Source organism: Lissotriton helveticus, chromosome 10 (genome assembly GCF_964261635.1).
Source record: "Lissotriton helveticus chromosome 10, aLisHel1.1, whole genome shotgun sequence".
In the NCBI taxonomy this organism is placed as follows: domain Eukaryota; kingdom Metazoa; phylum Chordata; class Amphibia; order Caudata; family Salamandridae; genus Lissotriton; species Lissotriton helveticus.
Window position 1 is genome coordinate 1,149,253,999 of NC_136071.1, and position 26,007 is coordinate 1,149,280,005.

Sequence of the window (26,007 nt, forward strand, 5' to 3'; positions counted from 1 at the left end):
TGAGTCCTTGGTACCAAAGGGTCTAGATAGGGACCCCAGCTTGGGACATATTCTGGATAAATCCAATATCAGATCAACTTTCCAAAGGACCCCATTTTAAAAGAGTCTCCACAAGCTTCTGCCGGATCCCCGGTGCTGACAAAATGGCACTCACTCGGCCACAGAAACAGTAAGAGGACAAATCACCACACAGCCCTCCATGGAAAGATAGATAGGACTACTCTTTGTAAGAAAGATAGGACTACCCTAATTCAGTGCAGCTAGCGAGGGATATAGGATTTCCCCACAATACTATCCCACTCACTGAAAGAGTGATAGGACTACATTGAGGAACTCAAGACTCCCTCTGCAAATCAGGCGGCCATTTTTAAACTGGTCTCAGTGCTGATAGGAAAGGCTACTCCCGAGCTGCCAAAAATAAATACATAAATAAACAAGTCAGCAGTGCACCCCCCATATCCATCTACCCCTCTCTCTTGTGTCAGTAACAGGATGGAACGATCAGGTCAGCATCAGCATACATACGCCATCAAGTACCCCCCTAAACTCTCTAAAAAAGCAGCCAAACGTTTTAAACACTCGCTGCTAAAAACATACCCTGAGACCCAAATATCAGACACCTTCCACTCTTTAAACAAGGGCCCTTTAACCAACTACAATTTGTTTTACACAAAGAGAAGAGCCCAATGGAGGAAAGCAATCTACGCCCTGTTCGCAGTCTCCTCGTCCAAAAAATCAGCACACGGTCTCAAGATCTCTATCATCCCCTCCCCGTTTTTCAGGGCTTCAGCCACGTTCACCATTTATCACACTGGGATCGTTCTCTTCCAATCCTCTGACCAAAATGTATTCTTACTCGACAACATCTTCCCTATCATCAAAGACAAAGTCCTTAGTTCCTCTCCTCCCGCCACAGACGCTACTAACTCCATAGCGCCCACCATGTCCACACCGACATCCCCCCCAGACAATCTCCTACAAACCCATCCTTCAATACTCCCACCCCAACGCCAGGAGAGATAATAGCTCCCGAGAACCACCCCCACAATGCCTACTTCACCTTCATACCGCCCCCCATGTCCACACCGACATCCCCCCTGGGCATTCACTTTTGAACTTATCCATGCATACGCCCACCCTGACACCAAGAGTTATCCGATCCTCTGAGACCACCCCCACAACACCGACATCACCTCACCCTCACCCCACTCTCCATTCCACACCCTAAATCCCCCCCCCACTCGCTTAGACATCACAATGACTAACTCCCACACCGGACCCTAGGTTCGGTGAAATCCTACTGTCACTACAATATATCAAAGATGACCTCCACTAGCTTTGGAACGCATGATCAGACGAGTTCAAGTTCGGGCATTTATATAGCGCACTACTCACCCAGAGGGTCTCAAGGCGCTGGGGGCAGGGGTTCATTATTTGTCGAATAGCCATGTTTTAAGTTCTTTTCTGAAGGAGATGTGGTTTTGAGTAAGGCGGAGGTGAGAGGGGAGTGAGTTCCAGGTCTTTGCAGCCAGGAAGGAGAAGGATCTGCCACCCATGGTGGATTTTCGGATGCGCGGGACTGCGGCGAGGGCTTGATTGGACGATCTAAGTTGGCGGGTGGGTTTGTAGAAGGACAGTCGAGTGTTGAGGCATTTGGGTCCTAGATTGTAGAGGGCCTTGTGTGCATGGGTAAGAAGACGGAATGTAATTCTTTTGTTGACGGGAAGCCAGTGGATGTCTTTTAGGTGTCCGGTGATGTGATCTTGGCGAGGGATGTCCAATATGAGTCTCGCTGAAGCGTTTTGGATGCGTTGGAGTTTTTTCTGTAATTTTGCTGTGATTCCGGAGTATAATGTGTTACCATAATCCAGTCGACTCGTGACCAGTGCGTGGGTGACAGTCTTTCTTGTCTCGAGGGGGATCCAGCGGAAGATCTTTTTGAGAATGCGAAGTACGTTGAAGCAGGAGGATGAAACTGCGTTGACTTGTCTGGACATCGAGACAGAGGAGTCTAGGATGAAGCCAAGGTTACGTGCATGGTCTGTGGGTGTGGGTGCTGTGCCCAGCGTGGAAGGCCACCAAGAGTCGTCCCAGGCCGATGGGGAAGATCCTAGGATGAGCACCTCCGTTTTGTCTGAGTTGAGTTTTAGGCGGCTATGTTTCATCCATTCGGCTACTTCTTTCATGCCTTCGTGAAGATTGGTTTTGGCGGTGTTAGGGTCTTTGGTGAGGGAAAGTATTAATTGGGTGTCGTCGGCGTAAGAGATGATGTTGAGGTTGTGTTGGCGCGCGATGGATGCGAGTGGGCTCATGTAAAAGTTGAAGAGGGTGGGGCTGAGTGATGATCCTTGAGGTACTCCACAGATGACTTCAGTGGCCTCTGAGTTGAATGGGGGAAGTCGGACTCTCTGGGTTCTCCCAGCTAGGAACGAGGTGATCCAGTCCAAGGCTTTTCCTTGTATGCCGATGTTGTTGAGGCGTTGTATGAGGGTGCTGTGACAGACAGTGTCGAAGGCGGCGGAAAGGTCGAGTAGAATGAGGGCTACTGTTTCTCCGTTGTCCAGGAGAGCTCGGATGTCGTCGGTCGCTGCAATGAGGGCGGTTTCGGTGCTGTGTTTGGCTCGAAAGCCGGATTGAGAAGGATCGAGGAAGTTGTTGGATTCAAGGAAGGCGGCGAGCTGGCTGTTGACGGCTTTCTCAATTACTTTGGCCGGGAATGGGAGGAGGGATATGGGTCGGTAGTTTTTAAGTTCAGAGGGGTCTGCTGTGGGTTTCTTCAAAAAGGCGCTGAGTTCGGCGTGTTTCCAGCTTTCTGGGAAGGTGGCAGAGTTGAACGAGCAGTTGATGACATCACGGAGATGGGGTGCGATGATGGAGTCAGCTTTGTTGAAGATGTGGTGGGGCAGGGGTCAGTTGGCGAGCCAGAGTGGATTGAGTTCATTAGGCGGATGGTGTCTTCAGTGGTGATTGGGTTCCAGGCGCTAAGGTTGTTAGATGACAGAGTGGGATGTGCGGGGGGTGGGGAGGGTTGATCGCTGGGAGTATTTTTGAAGCTGTTGTGGATGTCAGAAATTTTATTGTAGAAGAAGGAGGATAACGCATCACAGAGGTCTTGGGAGGGAGTGATGTCGTTAGACGCTGCGGTGGGGTTGGTGAATTCTTTGACGATGTTGAAAAGTTCTTTGCTGTTGTGAGTGTTGTTGTCGAGACGATCCTTGAATGCTGATTTCTTGGCGGATCGTATCAGTTGGTGGTGTTTGCGGGTGGCTGCCTTGAGGGTGGCCATGTTGTCGGTGGTTGGGCATTTTCTCCATGTTGTCTCCAGGGTGCGGCATAGTTTCTTGGATATTTTAAGGTCATCATTGAACCAGGGGGCCTTTTTGCTGGCTGATTTGATCTGGTGCTTTTTCAGGGGTGCTAATTTGTCAGCACTGTGGGTGATCCATTGTTTGAAATTGGTGGCCGCTTGGTTTGGGTCCAATGAGAGGGTGGGAGGGTTTTGGTTGAGTGATGTGAGGAGTTGGTCGGAGGTGATTTTGTTCCAGTTTCTCCGAGGAATAGGTTGTGGGCGGTTGTGGGTCAGGGTGGTTTTGTAGCTGAAGTGAACACAGCTGTGGTCCGTCCAGTGTAGGGCTGTGGTGCGATCGAAGGAGATGTGCTTGCTGGAGGTGAAGAGAGGGTCGAGCGTGTGTCCGGCGATATGGGTGGGGGTGTCAACAAGTTGTTTGAGTCCGAGATTGGCCAGGTTGTCCAGGAGGGTGGAGGTGTTGCTGTCCTGTTTGTTTTCAAGGTGGTAGTTGAGGTCTCCTAAAAGAATGTAGTTCTCGGAGGCGAGGGCATGTGGGCTGACGAAGTCAGTGATGTCATCGCTGAATTGAGTGCGGGTACCTGGAGGCCTGTAGATGAGGGTGCCCCTAAGTGTGGTCCTAGGGTTGGGGTGGATCTGGAAGTGAAGGTGTTCGGTGGTTGCAAGAAGATCGTCGGAGCTGGTCGTGATTTTGATGGTGTTCCTATGGATGATGGCGATGCCTCCTCCTGTTTGATTGGTGCGGTCTTTTCGGATAATCTTATAGGCGTCCGGTAAGGCTATGGCGATGTCGGGAGCTGATGATGTGTTCATCCATGTTTCTGTAAGGAAGGCGATGTCCGGTGACGCAGTGTCAAGCAGGTCCCAGAGTTCAGTTGCGTGTCTGTGTACCGAGCGGGTGTTCAGCAGGATGCACTTCAGGTGATTAGAGACGGAGCTGAGTGTGGAGGAATAGGATTTGGTGAGGGTCCTGAAGCAGTTGAACTTGCAGGAGAGGCAGGCGAATGGGCCGTGGGTACGTCCTGGGGTGACTATGCAGCATTGTGCAGTGCGTCCTGGGTTGAGGGCGAGGAGAGTAGCGGCATCATATGTGACTCTGGTGGGTTGGGAGCGACAAGGACCAGGGAGACAGGCGCTGGGCGCGGTCCAGGCGCGGACGGGCGTAGACGGGCTTACCTTTGGCGCACCTTCGGCGCAACTGTGGCGCGACCGCTGCGCGTGACCGCTGCGCACAAAAGCATCTGTCATATGTGGATAGTGGAGGGGGAGGGGCGAGGGAGGGTCAGCTGGGAGGCGGGAGCGGGGTGGAGCTACGGGCCGGGAGGCACCGTCACAAGATGGCGGCAAAAACAAACGAAAACACGGGGCGAATGCGTGTCAGCAAGCAGGCAGGGATCCTTACAGCAACCAAAGCGGACCTCTAATTAAAAATAAAATTAAAGCGCTCCTACAATATGCCAGCACGAACACCCAACAGAGATTCGGCACACATACAATGTCAAAGCACGAGCAGAGCAGCAAAGACCCAAGCACCAATCTTAACGCGCTGCGAGTATGCAATAAGCGCTACGCTTATAAGTATACACAGAAAGAATTCCAATGTCACTAAGCAGCCAAGCGCTACGATATTTCTGCAAAAGCGCTACGTTTTGGATTGTGCAAGCAGAGTATTCAAAAGTCACAAAGCAGCCAAGCGCTACGATATTTATGTGAAAGCGCTACGTTTTAGAATGTGTGAGCAAAGGAAACAAATGTTACCAAGCAGCCAAGCGCTACGGTATCCGATGGCCAGGGAAGCGTGGGGGAGCGACCGCTACTGCCAGGGACAGGACGGTCACAGCGATGGGGCTGGCGAGGTCTTCCTTATCTGCTAGTGGGAGGGAGGGTCAGCTGGGAGGCGGGAGCGGGGTGGAGCTACGGGCCGGGAGGCACCGTCACAAGATGGCGGCAAAAACAAACGAAAACACGGGGCGAATGCGTGTCAGCAAGCAGGCAGGGATCCTTACAGCAACCAAAGCAGGACCTCTAATTAAAAATAAAATTAAAGCGCTCCTACAATATGCCAGCACGAACACCCAACAGAGATTCGGCACACATACAATGTCAAAGCACGAGCAGAGCAGCAAAGACCCAAGCACCAATCTTAACGCGCTGCGAGTATGCAATAAGCGCTACGCTTATAAGTATACACAGAAAGAATTCCAATGTCACTAAGCAGTCAAGCGCTACGATATTTCTGCAAAAGCGCTACGTTTTGGATTGTGCAAGCAGAGTATTCAAAAGTCACAAAGCAGCCAAGCGCTACGATATTTATGTGAAAGCGCTACGTTTTAGAATGTGTGAGCAAAGGAAACAAATGTTACCAAGCAGCCAAGCGTTACAGTATCCGATGGCCAGGGAAGCGTGGGGGAGCGACCGCTACTGCCAGGGACAGGACGACACACAGTTGATAAGAGCAGCCCCACACCCCAGTATCAGTCGCCACGTCTTGCCCCTCATCAGCCCCCCAAGATGGAGAACAGTTCCTAACTGCAATTCCACAACCTGTCTGATCCGTAGGAAGAATACCTTATCGGCCAAGGATATACACTCCCTCCTCCTCTCCTAAGATCCACCCCCTCAACCCAACCAGTCCACAATTGTCCCGAACAAGCCGAAACAACCATCTCTAATGGAAACCATACATCTCAGTACACATAGACCCCCTATTCACAACACCAGAGTTATAATCCTGGAGAATCTTATGCAAGTTCCATTAACACTGGCACCTCCAACGACCTCCAAGGAATGTCTCAAATGCATTCTACTAAACTGCAGATCAGCCTAAGCACATGCTGCTGACATTGCTGACCTTATTCTCACTCACAAACCTGACCTCCTAATCCTTACCGAAACATGGCTAAATAAATCATCCAACCGGATCCTTGACATACTGGCCCCCCTAATTACGACATCACTAGACTAAATAGACCCATTAGAACAGGTGGTGGTATTGCTTGCATCTACCGGAACAACCTCACAGTGAATCGTTCACCCTCACTGGATCTTTCCTCATGTGAATATCGTTGCTTAAACATCACTTGTAATAACATACCAATTTGTTCACTGCACACTTTTTACCACCCACCAGGCGATAACCTCACCTTCATCGAGCAATTCATGGATATTCTGACCACACATTCGGATCATCGAAATATCCAAATATTCCTCGGAGATTTCAATCTCCATTGGAACGACCCTAAGGACCCGGCAGTCAATTGCCTCAAAACATTCCTGTCGGACCTTGACCATACCCAAATCTGTATTAGCCCCACACATGTCAAAGGTTCAACCCTTGACTTGGTGATTGCTAACCCAGAGGGCATTCAGCTTAACGCAATCCTCCCCTGTGATTGGTCTGATCACCACTCCAATACCTTCTCCATCAAGGTACCAGTTAAACTATGCTCAGCACAACCAACAAGACCCAAAGTATGGAAGAGAAACCTAAAAAGCCCCCTTACAGATTTATCCTCATCCACCAATGTCAGCCTCCTGCTTCCCCCGGAAGACCTTACGGAGGTTCAAGCTTTGACACAGTACTACTTTAACTCTATGACCACGATCCTAGATACTACCGCGCCTCTACAACTGAAGAAGCTCTCTACAAAAGACACTAAACCTTGGTATGACGGTAGACTCAAACAGGAGAGACGAGCCTTAAGATTAGTTGAACATAGATGGAGGTCATCACCATCCATCGACCACCTTAAACTGCTCAGATGTTAATGTTAATGTTAATGGGCCTTTATAGAGCGCACTTACACCGGGTGGCTCCATGGCGCTATATAGGCTAAGTATACTACCAGAATAGTTTAATTATACGCTTGCACAAACAGCCAGGTCTTAAGAAGGCTTCTGAACTGCAGATTATCAGTGCTGGACCGAATTTCCAGGGGGAGTGAGTTCCAGAATTTAGGAGCAAGGACCGAAAATCTGCGGCCTCCCTGTCTAACTCGTTTGAAAGTTGGAGTGGTAAGTAGTGAGAGATGGGCAGAACGGAGATTTCGTATTGGGGTATGTCTGAGAATCAGTCTGTTGATAAATGCATGGCTTTTGCCCTGCAAAGCTTTAAACACAAGGCAACCCGTTTTAAAAGCACACGCTGAAGGATAGGGAGCCAATGTAATTTCCTTAACACGGGCGTAATTGGTTGCCATCTTGGTTGTCGAGAAATCAGCCGTGCTGCCTGATTCTGAACCAGCTGCAGCCGCTTGAAAAGATAAAGTGGCATTCCTAGGTATACCGAATTAGCATAATCTAAATGTGACATAACAGTGGCAATTATGATCTGGATTAGGGCATCATGGGTGAAGAACCGGTGTATCTTCCTAATCTTTCGCAGCTGGAAAAACCATTTAGAAATCACATTGCCAACCTGTGATTTTAATGTGAGTTCATTATTCAGGGAGACTCCCAAGGTTTTGGCCGAGATAGAAGGGGAAGGTGAAGGACCCAGCGCTGGAGGCCAATAATGTGGGCCCCAAAATTTATGGCTGTCCCCAGTCAAAACAATCTGTTTTTCCTGGGTTTAATTTAAGATGGTTATGGTCCATCCACTGTTGTATGTGTAGCATGGTAGCCTGAAAGTCCAACACAGAACTATGAGATCCTCCCGAAACACGTACTTTAGAAAGATCAGACACTCAAAAGCAAACTTTTTCAAGAATCAGCTAGACAAGCCAAAAACCGACCCAAGAAGCTCTTTGAACTAATTAAAAGTCAATCTCATGGCGCAGCTCGCCCTCCCCAAGATGGTCAATGCTCCCCTCCCAGCTGCGAAGAATTTTCTTCCTTCTTCACGAGAAACACGGAACTCCTGAAAACAGATCTACTTAAGGCCTCATTAACCCAGATCAACACGCAGAAGAGCACCCCAATAACCCCAAGCACCTGCATAACCAAGCTCGTCCTCAAAAACAACGCCTCCTGGGCCTCCTTTACAACTTACAGTGAAGAAACAATCCTAAAAGCGCTAACGTCCTTGAACCCCTCCAACCACTTCTCTGACCCCCTCCCTGCTAACTACCACAAGGATATCATACTAATGCTAGTGCCACTTTGGACAAAGATCATCAATGCCTCCTTAGTCCAAGGGGTTATTCCAGATATTCTCAAATCGGGACACGTTTCCCCCATCCTGAAAAAAACGACAGCAGACCCCACAGACCTGAATAACTACAGATCAATTTCCAACACCCCAACTCTGGCGAAACTCCTTGAAAAATGTGCTCTCATCCAGCTAGACAACCACATCACCAACTTCCACCTGCTCAAGAAATTTCAATCTGGCTTCCGTGCAGGGCATAGTACGGAGTCGGCCATGACCCACATTGTAGATGCCGCTTTAAAAAAACGTGATCAGAACGAAGCCTGCCTACTTATCCTACTTGACTTATCGTCAGCCTTCGACACCGTCAAACATGAAAATCTTCTTGACCTCCTCCAACACAGTATGGGTTTATCAGGATCAGTTCTAAACTGGTCTTTCCTTAGTAATAGAGCCCAAAGGTCAACCAATCTCTGTCCAGGACCGTCCCAGTCACATTAGGAGTCCCACAGGGCTCCTCCTTTTCACCTACACTGTTCAACCTATTGATGAAACCTCTTACGGAAATCCTCATTTCATCTAATATCCACTTTCACATGTACGCTGACGACACACAACTTTATTTAAAGATAAACTCACCGGGCGACATCAAGGCTCTCAACTCAACTCTACAAAAAACCCAGTCTTGGTTGACTGATAACCACCTCACACTAAATTCCCTCGAAGACGAATTCCTATTAATCGCCCCCCCCCTAACCAAATAGACATCATTCAAGAATGGCTTAAACAACTGTCAGCGCTTGTTGCCAACCTCTTTTAATCGACTCAGCAAAATTACTGGGAGTAACTCTGGACAGCAACCTAAACATGCAAAAACATATCAGTGCTGCAGCAAAAGGAGCTAACTTTCAGATGCACACCCTGAGAAAACTAAAATCTTTCCTCCCAGCAAATGACTTCAAACTGGCAGTCCAAACACTAGTACTTCCCAGACTAGATTATGGTAGTGCAACACTTAGTGGACTCCGCTTGGAGCATCACTTAACTCAGCAGCCAGACTCATCACAGGTTCCAAAAGACATTGCCACATCTCCCCGGACTTCAAAACGCTCAACTGGCTACCCTTCAAAGCAAAAATCCAACAAAAAATCGCCTGCATGACACACAAAGCTCTACACCACAACACCCCGAGTTACCTGGCCCAGAAACTCGAGCTCCCGTGTGGGAACAGATCCTCTAGGAGCGCCAACAACCTCCTTCTGAAGCCTCAAAGATTTGCTTAGAAGAAAACATACAATCGCGCTTTCTCTGGAATTGCTCCAAGGATTTGGGATGCACTACCCCCAGAAACCAGACGCTTTCCATCATCTGTATCCTTCAAAAAAGAAGTAAAATCCCTACTCATGACTAAATTCACGTGAACATTATCTCAGATTCCTGGAACATTCCAGCTGTAACATGAGTCTTTATCTCGAATTACTATGTTTCTTTTGTACTATGCTTCATTTGGCTAACTACCTCACTTGCGAAGCGCTCTGATACCCGTAAGGGTCTTGTTCGCGCTATACAAAACCTTTAAAATAAATAAAATATACCTATTTTAAACTGTGAAAAGCTATGTTTGTGACTTTCCACCAGTGTGTGACTTTTTATAGTTGTGTGTCTTTCATTGTTTTCTGATGTATCATTACTGGGTGATCCTCCCGGGGTTTTGCTTCCAAATATGTTGGGATTTATCTTCATGAGTCTTATGTTTAGTGTGCAGTGACTGTTTTGCTGCTGTGTCAGCAGTTTTTTTTTGCAGCTTCTTAGATGATCTTTTAGAGCAATCTATATTGCCTGGATTACCTGGTTGTAGCCATATTTTGTGGGCTCTGCCTCTCGAACCTTTCTTTTTGTTGTAAATGGATTCAATTTTAAACCACTTTTTTTTTAATACAGTGTTTGAGATTTGTAGGCTGAGCTGGACTTTGTTAGGTTGTTTACTGAATACTTCACCAACTTCTCCCTAGTTCTTTGATTCACTAATGTTCCGAAAGGCAGAGTAAACGACATCAAATTGTATTTACAGAGCCAACTTTGTGGGTTTTTTCTTAGTGCTTGCTGTTATTATATTGTGAGTTTAATTCTGAGAGTGGAAGGATAAAAGTATGATGAAGTGGTGGGACCAGTGTAATTTTGGAAACTGCTGATGTTGAAAATGAATAACACTAGTTTTTAGGAGAATAAAAATGTAGTTCCTCTCAACACAGCAGTCACTCCGGAAAATCCTGTCTCTTCAATTCATGAAGCATTTTCCAAGGAATATTAATTTACTTGTTGCCCAGTTGAATGTGAGTCTCCCATTGTACAGCCCTGTCCCCTGCAGTGTAATCCCTGAATCTTTTCTTGCAGTAATGACACACTGTACCAACTTTGCTTTTGTTTCTATTCCTTCTTCAGCTCTTGCAAGGATCCCTAGAACTTATCGAGCCCAACTTCTTCACTGCAGATTGCCATTTGTTACTTCAGTCACTCGGAGGAAACTCGCTGCTTCCTGATGACAGAACAGGTATGGCCATGTGGCAGCCACCAACAAACAAGCAGGACAACCTGGTGGAGTGAGAGGCACTTATTCCCAAGGGCAATAGTGTGACCTCGAATGTCACCTTCACAGTAAATAGTAAAATAAATATTACAAACGGTTTGGTTGCCCCAACATGAACACTGAGAGTAAAACAATAATTGTGTAAAAAATATCGGTGTCGAGTTCAGTTTTACCAGCTTGAAGAATGACCTTGACACTTATACATTGAAAAACGCAAATTATTCTTCACTACCGAACAATTTCAACTCCCTCAAACGGCAGAGTGATTCCTGGGCTCGCAGAACTCAGTCTCATTAGCTCCTTTTGTACCAACATCAGCTGTTGCATTGCCCTCAAATTATCATGCTGATTGTTGGACTTGGCCCTTTTTGCAGGGCCATCCCCAAACCTTTTGCCTTCACTCCTATTTTTGCTGAATTCATTTTGTTGGCTTTAGGACTCTGCCCACTTTACCACTGCTAACCAGTGCTAAAGCGTTGTGCTCTCTCTTTAAAACATGATAGGATTAGCTTACACCCAAATTACATAATTAATTTACTTGTAAGTCCTTAGTAAGGCGGCACTACCTGTGTCAGGGCCTGTAAATTAAATGCTACTAGTGGGTCTGCAGCACTGGTTGTGCCACCCACGTAAGTAGCACTTTAAACATGTCTCAGGCCTGCTGTTAGAGTTTATGTGTGCAGTTTTAAACTGCCATTTGACCTGGCAAAACAAATCTTTAGCCAGGCCCAAACCTTCCTTTTTAATACATATGTCACATTTACGATGGACATGTAGTTTTAAGTTTTACATGTCCTGGTGGTGGAAAAAAAAAACCTCTCCCATAGGATAATATTGGAGTTACCTTATTATATTTAATAAGCTGTAACTTTCAATTGGGACCATGTAGGCAAGTTAAGTTTGGTGACTAAAGAATTGTAATTAAAAGCTATCTTCAATTGCAAAGTCAGATTTTTAATCACAATTCTGAAAATGCCACTTTTAGAAAAGTAAGAAAGAAGGGGGGTTGGGCCCAATGGGAAAGAGGGTAGGTCGGGCCACTAAATACTGTAAAGCAAGGGGGTTTACCTAAGCCGCTGATATTGATTCAAACAATTAAAGCCTGAATGAGGATAAACAAAATTTTATTAGTTAATCCTGACATTTGATTTATGTCATTTTTCTTTTCAGTTAATTATCGAATTTGCTTTATATCTAGACAGAACGAGACCGTCATCAACTTCACGTATTGCCGTACAATTTACAACATAGTGAACCATAAATCAAAAACATTTACAGTGAAAAAACATGAAAGTGGACATATGATTTTAAAATACAAAAAAATGTGCTCACAATTTCCAAGAATGAATGAATTAACAGTTACCAAAAAACAATGAACAGAAAACTCAATCATCAATACAATTCCTGTGGGGCGAAAAAAGCTTTGTAGATACCACCCCAGTGGCAGCAAAGAAGGTACACAAAGTTCCCCGGAAGGAATAGGTGGAGAGGGGGAAGTGTGTGTGGTGTAGAAGGAAAAGAAGGAAAAGACCAAGAGGGAAGGAGGAGGGGGGAATTCCCTCTTGGGAACTAGAACCCTCACACACCCAGCAAGCTAGGTGTCATGCTTCATCATATGGGTCCTGCTCCTCGTCAGACTGGCACTGCAATGTCCGACGGGCACCCGCGAAGGGGCTCTTTAGCGGAGATCTTTTGTTCCAGCCATATGGTGCATGCGTGTGAGAGGGCAGGTGAATGTGTAGTCGTGAATAAGTGGTGATTTAATAAAAAAGGTGGGTTAGTTCACAAGGAACTTTATTTACGTGACTAACTCCCTTGATTAAAATGGTGGGAGGGGAGATAGACGCCACAGACTTATGTGGTGAAGATATCTGCAACCCTCAGTTTAGGTCGACATGTTTCTTGCTAAACTAGCAATTCCTCAGGACCTTGGTGCTCGTACTACACAGTGAATTTAAAAACTTCATACAACCTTGAGTCTTAAGGTCTGTAGTGGGACAGGCCAACTGGTCCTGCCTTGAGTAATGCAACCTAAAGAGAAATACAACAGGAGGAATATCAGGATAAACCTCCTAAATAAATCAGGTGCATACTTCTACACACAACTATATACACACACTTGTAGAAAACATTAAAAGGCTCAAGAAGAGCTTGCTCGAAGGAAAATGGACAAGGAACGCTTACCTTAAGCGAATCCCTAAGGTGCTTCACAGTCTGCTCTGTGGGACCTGCACAGTAGTCAAGGACCTAAGGGAAACAAGGAAAGGGGACAGGACAGGCGTCTATCTCCCCTCCCACCATCTCTTAGAAAATAACCTGCTACTAGTTGTCGGATGAATATCCGCCATCACTCCACCTCCTGGATTCCGCGTGGCAGTAGCCCTGCCCAAGGAAACCTTGCCTTTACTGGTCCTGTGCATCTTTCACCAGTCAGCGCATAGGATCATCCTCTCACAGACTCGTTGAGCTATATAGAGGAGCAGGCCTCCACAGTTTATTACTGTGCATGGATGTCAGTACCTTGAAGTGCCCAATGCATCACTCTCATTGGTGGTTTCCAGGGCCTGAGATCCTCCTTTGAACAAAAACCGCTTTCTTTGTTTCCCTTTGTTTGTAGTGTGAGAATCTTGTGTTATTCTATTTGCACTGAACTACGCTTTGTACGAGATCAGTCAACGCACCTTTGGTGGAGATGTCTCTCCAGTTGTCCAGAAAGCATGCCTGGTTTCTAAATCTCACAGAAACGCACCAGACTTTGCCTCTTGAACAAAGTTATTCTCATTTGTACTAATGGATATTCACAAAAGGCATTTAGTGACAAGAAATGTGCTATTGATACCGAAAATCAGAGGTCCATACGCAGATTTTTCAGTAGTTACTCAGCACTTTGCTAATTGATTTACACAATTATCAACAAACAGTGGTCTATGCTACACTTTAAATTAGTTGTACAGAACATATAAGCGACAAGCTCAAGACACCATTTAGTAAAACGCAGACTCAAAGAAGCACCGTCTAAATAATTTACATTTAACAATTACTTAAAGAGCCACATTGAAACATGTATTAATTGCAATACAGTTTTTGTATTTGTATACGGAAGTGTTCTTGTTATTTAATGTTGGGTTTATGACCAGGCTACAGGCGATTCATTGCCCAGTTGGTGCAAACGATGCACTTTCCTGGCTTGACCGAGCCTTTAGAAATGGACCTCTAGGCCCTACAGAAGACATCGTCTAGGTCCTTACAGGGGACATCTAGCCCTTACAGAGGACGTCTAGGCTCTTACAGGGGACATCTAGGCCCTTACAGAAGACATCTAGGCCCTTACAGAAGACTTCTAGGATCTTACACAGGACATCTAGGCCCTTACAGGGGACATCTAGGCCCTTACAGGGGACATCTAGCCCTTTACAGAAGACTTCTAGGATCTTACACAGGACATCTAGGCCCTTACAGGGGACATCTATCCCCGTACAGAAGACTTCTAGGATCTTACACGGGACATCTAGGCCCTTACAGAAGACATCTAGGCCCTTACAGGGGACATCTAGCCCCTTACAGAGGATGTCTAGGCCCTTACATAAGATATCTAGGCTCTTACAGAGGACGTTTAGGCCCTTACAGAAGACTTCTAGGATCTTACACAGGACATCTAGGCCCTTACAGGGGACATCTATCCCCGTACAGAAGACTTCTAGGATCTTACACGGGACATCTAGGCTCTTACAGAAGACATCTAGGCCCTTACAGGGGACATCTAGCCCCCTACAGAGGATGTCTAGGCACTTACAGAAGATATCTAGGCTCTTACAGAGGACGTTTAGGCCCTTACAGGGGACATCTAGGCCCTTACAGGGGACATCTAGCCCCTTACAGAAGACTTCTAAGATCTTACACAGGACATCTAGGCGCTTACAGGGGACATCTAGGCCCTTACAGGGGACATCTAGGCCCTTACAGGGGACATCTAGGCCCTTACAGGGACATCTAGCCCCTTACAGAAGACTTCTAGGATCTTACACAGGACATCTAGGCCCTTACAGGGGACATCTATCCCCGTACAGAAGACTTCTAGGATCTTACACGGGACATCTAGGCCCTTACAGAAGACATCTAGGCCCTTACAGGGGACATCTAGCCCCTTACAGAGGATGTCTAGGCCCTTACAGAAGTTATCTAGGCTCTTACAGAGGACGTTTAGGCCCTTACAGGGGACATCTAGGCCCTTACAGGGACATCTAGCCCCTTACAGAAAACTTCTAGGATCTTACACCGGACATCTAGGCCCTTACAGGGGACATCTATCCCCGTACAGAAGACTTCTAAGATCTTACACGGGACATCTAGGCCCTTACAGAAGACATCTAGGACCTTACAGGGGACATCTAGCCCCTTACAGAGGATGTCTAGGCCCTTACAGAAGATATCTAGGCTCTTACAGAGGACGTTTAGGCCCTTACAGGGGACATCTAGCCCCTTACAGAGGATGTCTAGGCCCTTACGGTAGATATCTAGGCTCTTACAGAGGACGTCCAGGCCCTTACAGAGGACGTAAATGCCCTTACAGAAGACGTCTAGGCCCTTACAGAGGATGTCTAGGCCCTTAAAGAGGATGTCTATGGCCTTACGGAAGACATCTAGGTTTTTTAGAGAGGACATTGATGCCTTTAGAGAGGACATCTAGGCCTCTAGAGGACTCGAAGGCCGTCAGAGACCGTATCTAGGGCTTCAGAAAGGGCATGTCTAGGCTCATAGAGGGGACATCAAGGGCTTTAAAGAAGACATCTAGGCCCACAGTTATTATTGTTTCATTCCCAGAAATGTCACCTTTGGATAGAGCCTCTGTCCACCCTTATCTGCATCCAAGAGAAGCGTGAAGAGGGCCAGAGAAGGGAGGAGGATGGAGGTGGTGCTAGCGGTATCTGCAGGGATGTCATTACTGGACATATGAAAACAATCAATAAAATCTGTGAATCCCATTATTTACATAAAAACTATCTACGCACAGGTAGAAAAAGTACATCATGATTTGCGTAGTGTAATAGGCTACAGAACAGTATATTATTTTTAAATCTGTTCTACAACAAAATTATGGAGCCTCCGAATATGATTTGATATTATAGGTTTTGAATATTGGTAGCGGCACAATGTTGGTGTGCTTTCAAGTTCCTTGTGTAGAAGAGGGTAAAGTTAATTATTGAGTCTTCCCCCCCCCCCCAATAGCACAATTGCAATAATCATTTTTATCTGGAATCCTACTACATTTCTGTGCCAAAAATAAGAGTAAAATTACAGGAGAGTAAATGTAACGAGGCCAAAGGGTTACTGCCTATTCATATTAGGACAATGAGATTTGCAGTTACGTTTGGGACCTCTAGGGAGATGTGACATCAGGAGTGTGGACTGTATGGTGGGTGTTTACAGGCAGGTATGAATGGACTTGATGTCTCGAGCAGTGGTCGACCAGCAGGACTGATTCTTTGCCTTGCAGTTGCATAGTGTCAGACTAGCTAGTGCACGAGGCATTGAGAAACTAAGGCTTTCCCTGCTGGAGAGACACAACCTTCAAGAGGATACAAGTGGCTTAAAGGTCAAACCCATGCTTGAACTTTTCCTTTCTCCAGGAAGGGGCTGACCATTAACTGTGGCCCTCTAAAGGATTCATTAATTCTGCTCTTATCCCTACCTTGATTGCTTGACACTAATAATACAACAGAAGGTGAAATCTGTACCGTGCCAAAATTGCACAGATAATGACCGTGTCCCTATTTGCATTTGTAAGCCTGATTTCATTCAGTTGTTTTGATCTAAATGGACAGTGCCATGCTGTCCTTTTGGCTTGGTTTGTGACGTGTATTTGGAAACAATAGAGCAATACAAAACAACTGAACAGTAATGTCATGAGACAGATGGCAAGAAAGTGCTCTAAAGCTTAACAAGCACATAGTACAGCTTAGGTCAGGGGTCTCCAACCTTTTTAGTAATATGGACTACTGTTGTTCATTGAAAATCATCCTGAGGTATTTATTTTTATTTTATTTTATTTAGCAATTTGTATAGCGCCTGGTGACCCGAGGGCATCCCCGCGCTGTTAATATTGAGTCCTGCTGAGGGGGTGGGAGGTAGAGGGTTTATTTAGGGAACAGAAGGGTTTTAAGTTTTTTCCTGAATGTCAGGTGGTTGAGTTCCAATCTGAGGGAACGTGGGAGAGAGTTCCAACCGGTGGACGCCTTAACAGAGAAGCGTCGGCCTCCAGTGCGTGCTCTTTTGAATTTAGGGATGTTGGCCAGGTGCTCGTTCTCCGACCGTAGGGCCCTTGGTGCAGTGTAGGGGGTGACCAAACCCCTGAGGATCGCAGGTCCCGATCCGTTAATTAGTTTATGGGCCGTACACATGGCCTTAAACTCCACCCTTTGGCGGACTGGCAACCAGTGCAGCGCCTTGATGGCGGGTTTGGCGGATACTCTAGGAGGTACGCTCATAATTAGGCGGGCTGCAGCATTCTGGGTTCTTTGCAGTCTCGCTAAGGTGGCTTCCGGCGCACCTAGATAGACCAGGTTGCTGTAGTCCAGCCGTGACAGTATGAGGCCCTGTACTATTAGTTTCCTGGACACGGGCGGTAGGAGGGGGAGAATTTTGCGAACAGTTCGCAGAAGCCCCAGACAGGTTCCGGCGGTTTTGGCCGCTTGGGTCTTCATTGAGAGAGCGGGTTCTAGCCAGACTCCGAGGGTCTTGATTTCGTGTTTCGGGGTGGGAATTTCCCCGAACACGTCTGGCCATATTGCCGGGGGGATGGTCGCCCATTGTTTGCCCATGAGCATCACCTCGGTTTTGGAACCGTTGAGTTTTAATGACGATTCACACATCCACCCATGAATTTCGGTGAGACAATTTGATAATTTGTCTGGGTGGTCGTCAAGTTGGGAGAGGGAGACGACTAATTGTGTGTCGTCAGCGTAGCTCACGATTTTTATCCCGTATGGTGTTACCACATCTTCCAAGGGGGCCATGTACACATTAAAGAGTGTAGGGCTCAGGGAGGAGCCCTGAGGAACCCCGCTGGAGAGTGGAAGTGTGGCCGAGTGGAATTCGCCGTCCCAAACCTGGAATGTACGTTCAGTGAGAAAGGACTCTATCCATTTGAGTGCCGTCCCGGTACCGATATTATTAGGGAAGTAACAGTGAATGATTTAGACAAGATTGCATTAGTGGCCACAATTCGCAAGATTCCCAGCAGTGATCACCTCAGTGGTCAGGCGCGGTGCCAGCACTAATGTAAAAAATGCTTTGTCAATGGGGAATGTCTCTACCTGGATAATACAGACCTGCCTTAGCTGCAGTGGCCAAGCCCCAAGGTAATAATATTAGTAACAAGCCTCTCCAGCGCCGCATGATTTATCATTCAATTATCAGCTTTAAAAATATTTTGACAGTTCAACCATTTTTGGCTAAATATCAGCTAATGTCTTCTGAAAATGCACACATTATTCTTTCAAATACACACTTACAGTTTTGCTATACATATAGTAATTCAGCTAAGCAAAAGCTTGTAATGTAGTAGGGTGCTGTACGCAAGAGAGCTTTTTACCGGGGCAGTTTCTGCTTTGAGACTCTGTACTGCGCACCTTTGAAATTCCAATAACTTCTGCAAAAAATAGAAAATACACCAATGTTTTTAGAGATACAATCTCAGATTGCATCTCTAAATAAATTCATGCATTTAAGTCCGGGGTGCCTGTCCCAGGCTGCCTGCCCAGTTCGCTCTGAATAAGTAGCCAGAAGTCTGGCAGTATATTAATTTTCTACAAAGTGAAGCACAACACAGGGCTTTCCTTTCTACAGCCCTTCAGTGTTATGGGCAGTGGCGGCTGGTGACATTTGAAAGTGAGGGGGCGTAACATTATTGTCGTACTGCACTGCGGCGAGCGATCTCTAACAACCCTATGGGCGGTTCACATGTAGAAAAGGCCTCACTGCGCAGGATCTTGAAAATTCCTGGCACCACATCCTGCACACACCTAGTGGAACACATTGCACACACATATAAAGACAGAAGACAAGCAGGCCCATACACAATCTTACTAGAAAATGAGAGCACACGCCTCGAGGGCGCGGCAGTTGGAGGCAGCACACATCTCACAGCCCCCGCTAGCCCAAGCCCCCAGGAGCATCGAGCATATCTCGGAGCTCAGCCTTCCCAAGCTCCTTCTAGAGCGTACTGATCCCCACAGTTCCCCGTCACCACACTGTTCACTGTCACCCCACTGTTCACCGTCACCCCACTGTTCACCGTCACCCCACCCCATAACCCACCAACAAAAGCCATCTTACTCATTATAGTCCCTAATTGGCGAAAAAACCCTTCCGCATTCCTTATCAGAGAACATCACAGTGGGCAGTTGGGCACGAAGCCAGGAGTGGACCAGGGTGACATCGGCACATCTGCCGGCCACAGAGAAAGTGACCTGCGCCTGCAGGCGGCCACGAGGACTGGGCCTGGAAAGATTGAATGACGGAGACAGCAAGGAGGCTGACGCCACTGGGGTCACACAGAGACCAGCCAAAACCGAACCACCTGCGTATGATACTGGGGCCCCTCAACTGAATCCAGTGAGACCCGAGACTGGAAGCGAACCAGCACACCGGCGCACTACTCACTAGCCATTAGCCAAACAAAGCGGCCTCCCCGGCCAGAGTGTACTCCAGTTGGGCCCGGAGAGGATTCATGGAGGGGATCAGAGGAAGAGCCGATAACACCTCAGCTGAAACTAGCGGCAAAATATCGCCAGCCGATGCAGATACACTGGAGCAAGCCCATATACAGGTGAGCTCCCAAAGATAGCCAGTAGATACGCTATGGACCAAAGTAGGGAGCAGATCCTCAACTGTGCTCCGGAGCTCATCGGCACGAGAAAGAAATCATAGAAGGTGAACCCCAAGACGGTCTGGAGACACAGAGCGCGGCCCCGCAGTGAGCGATACCTAAGGCCGCCAACACGTGCACAGACATAGCATTTGGGCCCGAAACCAGCTGCTGTTCCGAGGGGACCCAGTGGGCGGCTCTCCCTAGACACGAGGCCAGTGGCCTCAGGCCACACTCCAATTTAGGCGACACAAAATACCTACCAACCTAAAAGGGAGCTCTGGTGGGGTCAGACCCTTTATCAGTATATATCAAATAAAAAAAAAATAAACTTACTGTGCGGAGACTCGTCCCGACTCCCGCCGTCCTCGGTTTCAACTTCAACGTCCTGCAGCGCGTCATCAGGAAGGCGGCACGGCAGGCAGCCTCCCTCCCCTCCACCGCCGCGTTTTTGATTGGTGCGGCCGGCTGCCCCAGGCTACGTCATTTTCTCTCTCTATGCTGCTGCTGCAGCATACAGAGAGAACAGGGAGAGTGAGTGGGTGCGTTACTCGAGGGCATGGGGGATGGTTTGGGGGAGTGTCTTTCCCACTGTTGTTAATACTGTCTGTTAGGGCGACCTCAGCCTGCCCAAACAGTCAGTATTAACAACAGTGGGAAAGACACTCCCCCAAGCCGTCCCCCCTGCCCTCGAGTAACACACCCACTCACTCTAAACCAGGAAGTTCTGCTTTCTCGCCGTGCGAGAAGGCAGAAACAAATCACAAATGGTAGTTATATTACGGCAATAACTACCATTTGTTTCTGCCTTCTCACACGGCGAGAAAGCGGGGGGGCGGCGCCCAAACGCCCCCATGGAAGAACCGCCACTGGTTATGGGAGTCTTTGATGATAGCACTGTAGGCCATTAATACTGCTAGCCTCAAGATTTCGGTAATTGGAGGCTGTATCCCTGCTTGAGGACAAAAGTAATTCACAGGCAGAGCTCACCCATTCCCATTCGTCGCAGGGTAGGATTGGATGCGAGCACGGTAAGTAAGATTTGGCTCCTTGTCCTCTGGAATGGTAAGGGTTAATGGTTAATTTGTCCTAGGTATTTTTTGCTGAGATGCTTTGTCACGTGGACCTTCCCCGCTGTGAGAGGGAAGAGATAGGGAAGAGTTAGGGAAGAGGTGTGGCGCCGCGGCTATGGCGACTGACTCCGCGATCTGGGGATCACGGTTCGATCCCCGGCACCGGTGGCAGATTAGCCCAGCACCATGTGACTCTGGGCAATAGCTTGCTTAATCTTCCCGACGGCCCCCAGCGCCTAGAGACCCTTACGGGTGATTGTGAGCTTTACAAATGTGGATTATTATATTATTATTGTGACACACCAGAGTGTGGCTGTAGGTCACGCACCCCTTTAGAAGTGGAGCTGCTGTGTTTTTTCACCAGCGAAGTAGATCCAGAAACCATGCAGGGGTTTTGCTCCCTGGTGAAGTTGATCCAAATATCCTCGGGTCAAGCGCAAGGGGAGGAATATGCGCATATAGTCTCTAGATTTGAGGAACACTAGAAGAATATAACAAAAACATTAAATGCTATGAGTATGAATGCCAAGAATATGGTGCACATATTTGGGCCCATATGTATCATTTTTTCACGCAGCACCACTCAGCAAGCCACCTTGCTCCACAGTGTGAAAGGGCAGAAGTGCGTCGTATTTATCATTATTCAACCCATTTGTGTTCTTTCCTTGCGGTGTCACATTTTTTGCTGCCTAGCACCAATGCAGGCTCCCGTGCATCATGGTGCAAGGGTGCCTGCGTTGTAGGCAGGATTGTTGTTTTTGTGCAGGAAGGGACACTCTCCTGCAAGGAACAATCCTCAGTGGCATTGTTATCTTCCCAAGTGTGCTGCAGAATGTAGCACACATAGAAAGAGGAAAGAAAGAGAAATAAGATATTTCTCCTTGTTATTCCTCACATGGGGAGGCGTAGCTTTTTGGCACATTCCCAGGTCTACCGCTAATGGTAAATCTGGGAATGCGCCAAAATCCATGGGTGGATACATGGGAACACCCACTCTCCACCCAACATGGAACGCTTCCTTGGGGCAGAATAATACAATGCAGTGATTTGCTCTGCGTTACTTTACTCAAGATTTATCAAGCTACGCAGGGCCATGCAAGAAGGCCTTCCGCGGCTTGATAAATCGTACTTAGGTTTGGCCTCGCACTTGCGCCCCCTTGCGTGGTGCAAAGTGGTGCATGGGCGAAGAAAAACGTTGAGAGTCTGGCCCTTGGTGTTTACTAAGGTCCTATTTTCTTTAGATTGATCAGCACAGTGGTTCTACAATGCTTTAGCCACACTCAGAATGTTTTGATTTTAAAGATAGATGCTGTAGCATGCTACTTGTTTGAGGTTGCGTTATTCTGGGTATCTGGCTCTGTCGTCTGGCATTAACTCAATCAATCAATCAATACATTTGTAAAGCACACTACTCAACTCAGAGGGTCTCAAGGCGCTGGGGAGGGGGGGGGGGAGTTGCTGCTACTGCTCAAATAGCCAGGTCTTGAGTAGCCTTCTGAAGGTTAGCAGGTCATGGGTCTGCCGTAGGAGGGTGGGGCGGGTGTTGCAGGCCTTGGCGGCGAGGTGGTAATACGATCTACCGCCGGAGGTTGCTCTTCGGATGCGGGGGACGGTGGCGAGGACAAGGTTGGCGGAGCGGACCTGGCGGTTGGGGGTGTAGAAGGTGAGTCGTCTGTTGAGGTATGCTGGTCCTGTGTTGTGGAGTGCCTTGTGTGTGTGGGTGAGGAGCTTGAAGGTGATCCTCTTTTGATGGGAAGCCAGTGCAGGTCTCTCAGGTAGGGTGTGATGTGGCTGCGACGAGGGATGTCGAGGATCAGGCAGGCAGAGGCGTTCTGAATGCGTTGTAGTCGTTTCAGGAGTTTGGCCGAGGCTCCTGCGTAGAGGGCGCTTCCGTAGTCCAACCTGCTGCTGACGAGGGCCTGGGTGACCATTCTTCTTGTTCGGTGGGGATCCACCTATGGATCTTGCAGAGCATGCGGAGGGTGTTGAAGCAGGAGGACGAGACAGCGTTGACCTGCTTTGTCATGGAGAGTGTGGATTCGAGGATGAACCCTAGGTTACATGCGTGATTGGTGGGTGTTGGTGTTGTTCCCAGTGTGGTAGGCCACCAGGAGTTGTCCCAGGTCGAGGGGGTGGAGCCGAGGGTGAGGACTTCTGTCTTGTCTGAGTTGAGCTTCAGGCGGCTGTTCTTCATCCACTCGGCGACGGCTTTCATTCCTTCATGGAGATTGGTTTTTAGCGGTGAGGGGGTCCTTGGTGAGGGAGAGGTTCAGCTTGTTGTCGTCGGCGTAGAAGATGATGTTGAGGTCGGGCGACATGGGCGAGTGGTGCCATGTAGATGTTGAACTCAGACTTTGAAACAGTTCCTGGCCTTAACCCTAATACCAAATACACTAATTGATTTCTGAACAAATAATGAAAAAACGATAAGGTAACACATGTCAGAGATTTCGTTTCTGTTTCAATTTCACATGTTTAACTTAAACTTGCTTTTCCTATGTGTATTAGTTATTTCCATAATTGTGATTTTTTCATGCATCTTATTACTTTTGTACTGTGGATACTTTGAGTCATGCTAAATGCTTATTACGGGGCGCGATTTAGAGCTCAGTCTCCGAGGCTGAAGGCACTGCAAGTTTTTCACAGTGGGATGACCTCTTTGCAGAGAGCACAGAGCAATGGTCATGAGTTACAGTCACAATTCAAATTCTGTGTAAATGTGTGTGAATGAGGTACACAGTTGTCAAAATATTGACAAGGCAAAAGGAAAAAAAACTCTAGTGCTTGTGAGTGATTGCATTGTATATTTGGGACTGGTTCAGTGAAGGAAATGTAAGGACGTGCATACTGGAGAGAGTGAAAAGAGGATGCTGAAGTGGAGAGAGGTGAGGTTTGAGATATGCAGATGGACAAGATGTGGAGAGAAATGGAGCATATATGTCTAACATAAAGAGCACATAACTGAAGACCAATTCTCCTTCCATAGGCCTCAATAATGTTTAAATCACTGTCTCACAATTTCAGAAATGAAACATTTTTAATATTAGTTATTTGCAACAAAATCATTGTTGTTCATCATTTGTCTTAAATAGCTAACCACCATTAATTAAAGCCTATAGTCCTGGCACATTTTAGGTATATGTCAGTTGTTGTGTTATATATCTGGATTCAACAATAGAAATCTCAAAGAGAAAACAAAATACCGATTGGTGGAACACTACGGGAATCACAGAAATTTAGTTAACATGTTTAAGCCTTTACCAATCTTTTTTTAATTTTTTTAATTTTTCTTGGTGGGAGAATCTCCCCTGAATCCCACGTTTGTTCATTGAGCCCACTTGCTACATAACAGTCATACTCAATTTATAAGCCCCAACTCTTTCAAATGCCACCAGCCGCCACTGCTACTTACAGGCAGCTGGAGATGTGTTAGAGAAGCCTGTCCTAGATGCATGTGCATCACCCTTCTCATCACCTCAAGTATCAAAGGCTATACAGAGGTTAACAAATCATTGCCAATAACAAACACAACTCAGCAGTACTCCTTGATGTACATGTATCACATGTCCATGTAACCAGCACCGCACGAAAGACATGCAGGTTTGAAAGTGCTGCTCTGCAATATTGAAACTTTTCATTACTTCTGGTATGTCGTGAACTCAGTCTACCTGTGGGGATACCAGCCAACCAACTAGAATGATGACATAGCCATGTCAATAGGACATGTGCGCCATCCAAGATCTGTCTAATATAAGAGCGCATATCAAAATACAAAAAAAACATATTGACCCGAATCATTCATGACCCCAAATGTCTCTTAGTGTTGCTTCAGATCAAAACTTAACAGGGAAGAATTTTTCATGGGTTAAGTAGTGTCGATATACAACCCTGTATCTAAGAAAAAGCAAAGCAAGATGGATCACAACATTCAACTCAGTAGCTGTCGGGTGTAATGTTGTTTATGAGTATTAAATCTTTTTTGTAGAGTTAATTACATACATTGCTAACTTTTTATAAACCCCAAGAAAACAGAGCCGTGTAATGTTACATTTTAAACTTCCAACTCATTGGGCCTGATTCACAGAGTTAAACTTACACTAATGGATACGTTTACAATTGTTTGCTATCCACTAAGTTAATTTAAGAGTAGTTTTGTTATGACTGTGGAGTCTCCACACATCAAAAAGTAGCGCAGTCCTTTCTTCTGATGGGCGGAGACTTTGCAGTCGTAAAGATACTACTTGTGAATTACCTTGCGAACAATTGTAAAGTTACCCCAGATGGAAGTCTGCCTTTGCGAATCATGCCCGGAATGTCTATTGTGACAATGTAAATTGTGGACTCATTTAGGAATCAAAAGGCCCTATGTCCATGCTCATAAAAACGAAGACTACCATAAAATCAAATATAACGTTCTCTCCCATGCGATAGCCCCAGTTTTCAATGTGATGACATCATTCAGGAACGAAATACCACGCAAGTACGTTAAAAAAAAAAGTTTTTATATCAGATAAATCTTTTCATTATCTGAAATCCAATTCCTCAGCTCCCTCTACTCTTAAACAAGGTCTCCACGACATTTTCCGCTGGATGTCAAACAACCAGTTGAAATTAAATGGAGAAAAAACGGAGGTCCTTCTTCTGGGGAAAAACCACGACTTATGGAACTCCGCACATTGGCCTTATTGCCTGGGAAAACTTCCCCAACCAGTAACTCATGTACGCAACCTGGGGGTACTTATCGATAATGCTCTCTCCATGAGACAACAGGCCAACAAGGTCGTTGGACTCTGTTTTACCATCTTGAAGTGGCTAAAACAAATCCTGTGGATGCTGCACTCCGCCACCCAAAAGACTGTAGTCAATGCCCTCATAACTTCCAGGCTTGACTACGGCAACATCCTGTACCTTGGCTCAAATCAGGCCGTGGTTAGGCGACTGCAACTAGTACAAAATTCAGCCGCCAGACTACTATGCAACATCCCTAAAACAACCAGCGTATCAAAGTACCTGAGGGACCTGCATTGGCTCAGGGTTGAGAACCGGATTAGGTTCAAAGCCCTGAGCTACATGTTCAGGATTAAA

The 26,007-nt window shown here is 46.8% G+C and overlaps 1 protein-coding gene across 2 annotated transcripts in view; it reads left to right on the plus strand.

Annotated features, from left to right (window-relative positions):
• Positions 1-26,007, plus strand: part of NEK10 (NIMA related kinase 10) — a 1,104,115-nt gene that overhangs the window by 1,028,075 nt on the left and 50,033 nt on the right. For both annotated transcript variants that reach the window (XM_078663960.1, XM_078663961.1), the window contains one exon: positions 10,839-10,947. In XM_078663960.1, coding sequence (XP_078520086.1) covers positions 10,839-10,947 — 109 coding nt within the window. The remainder of the gene's footprint in view (positions 1-10,838; positions 10,948-26,007) is intronic.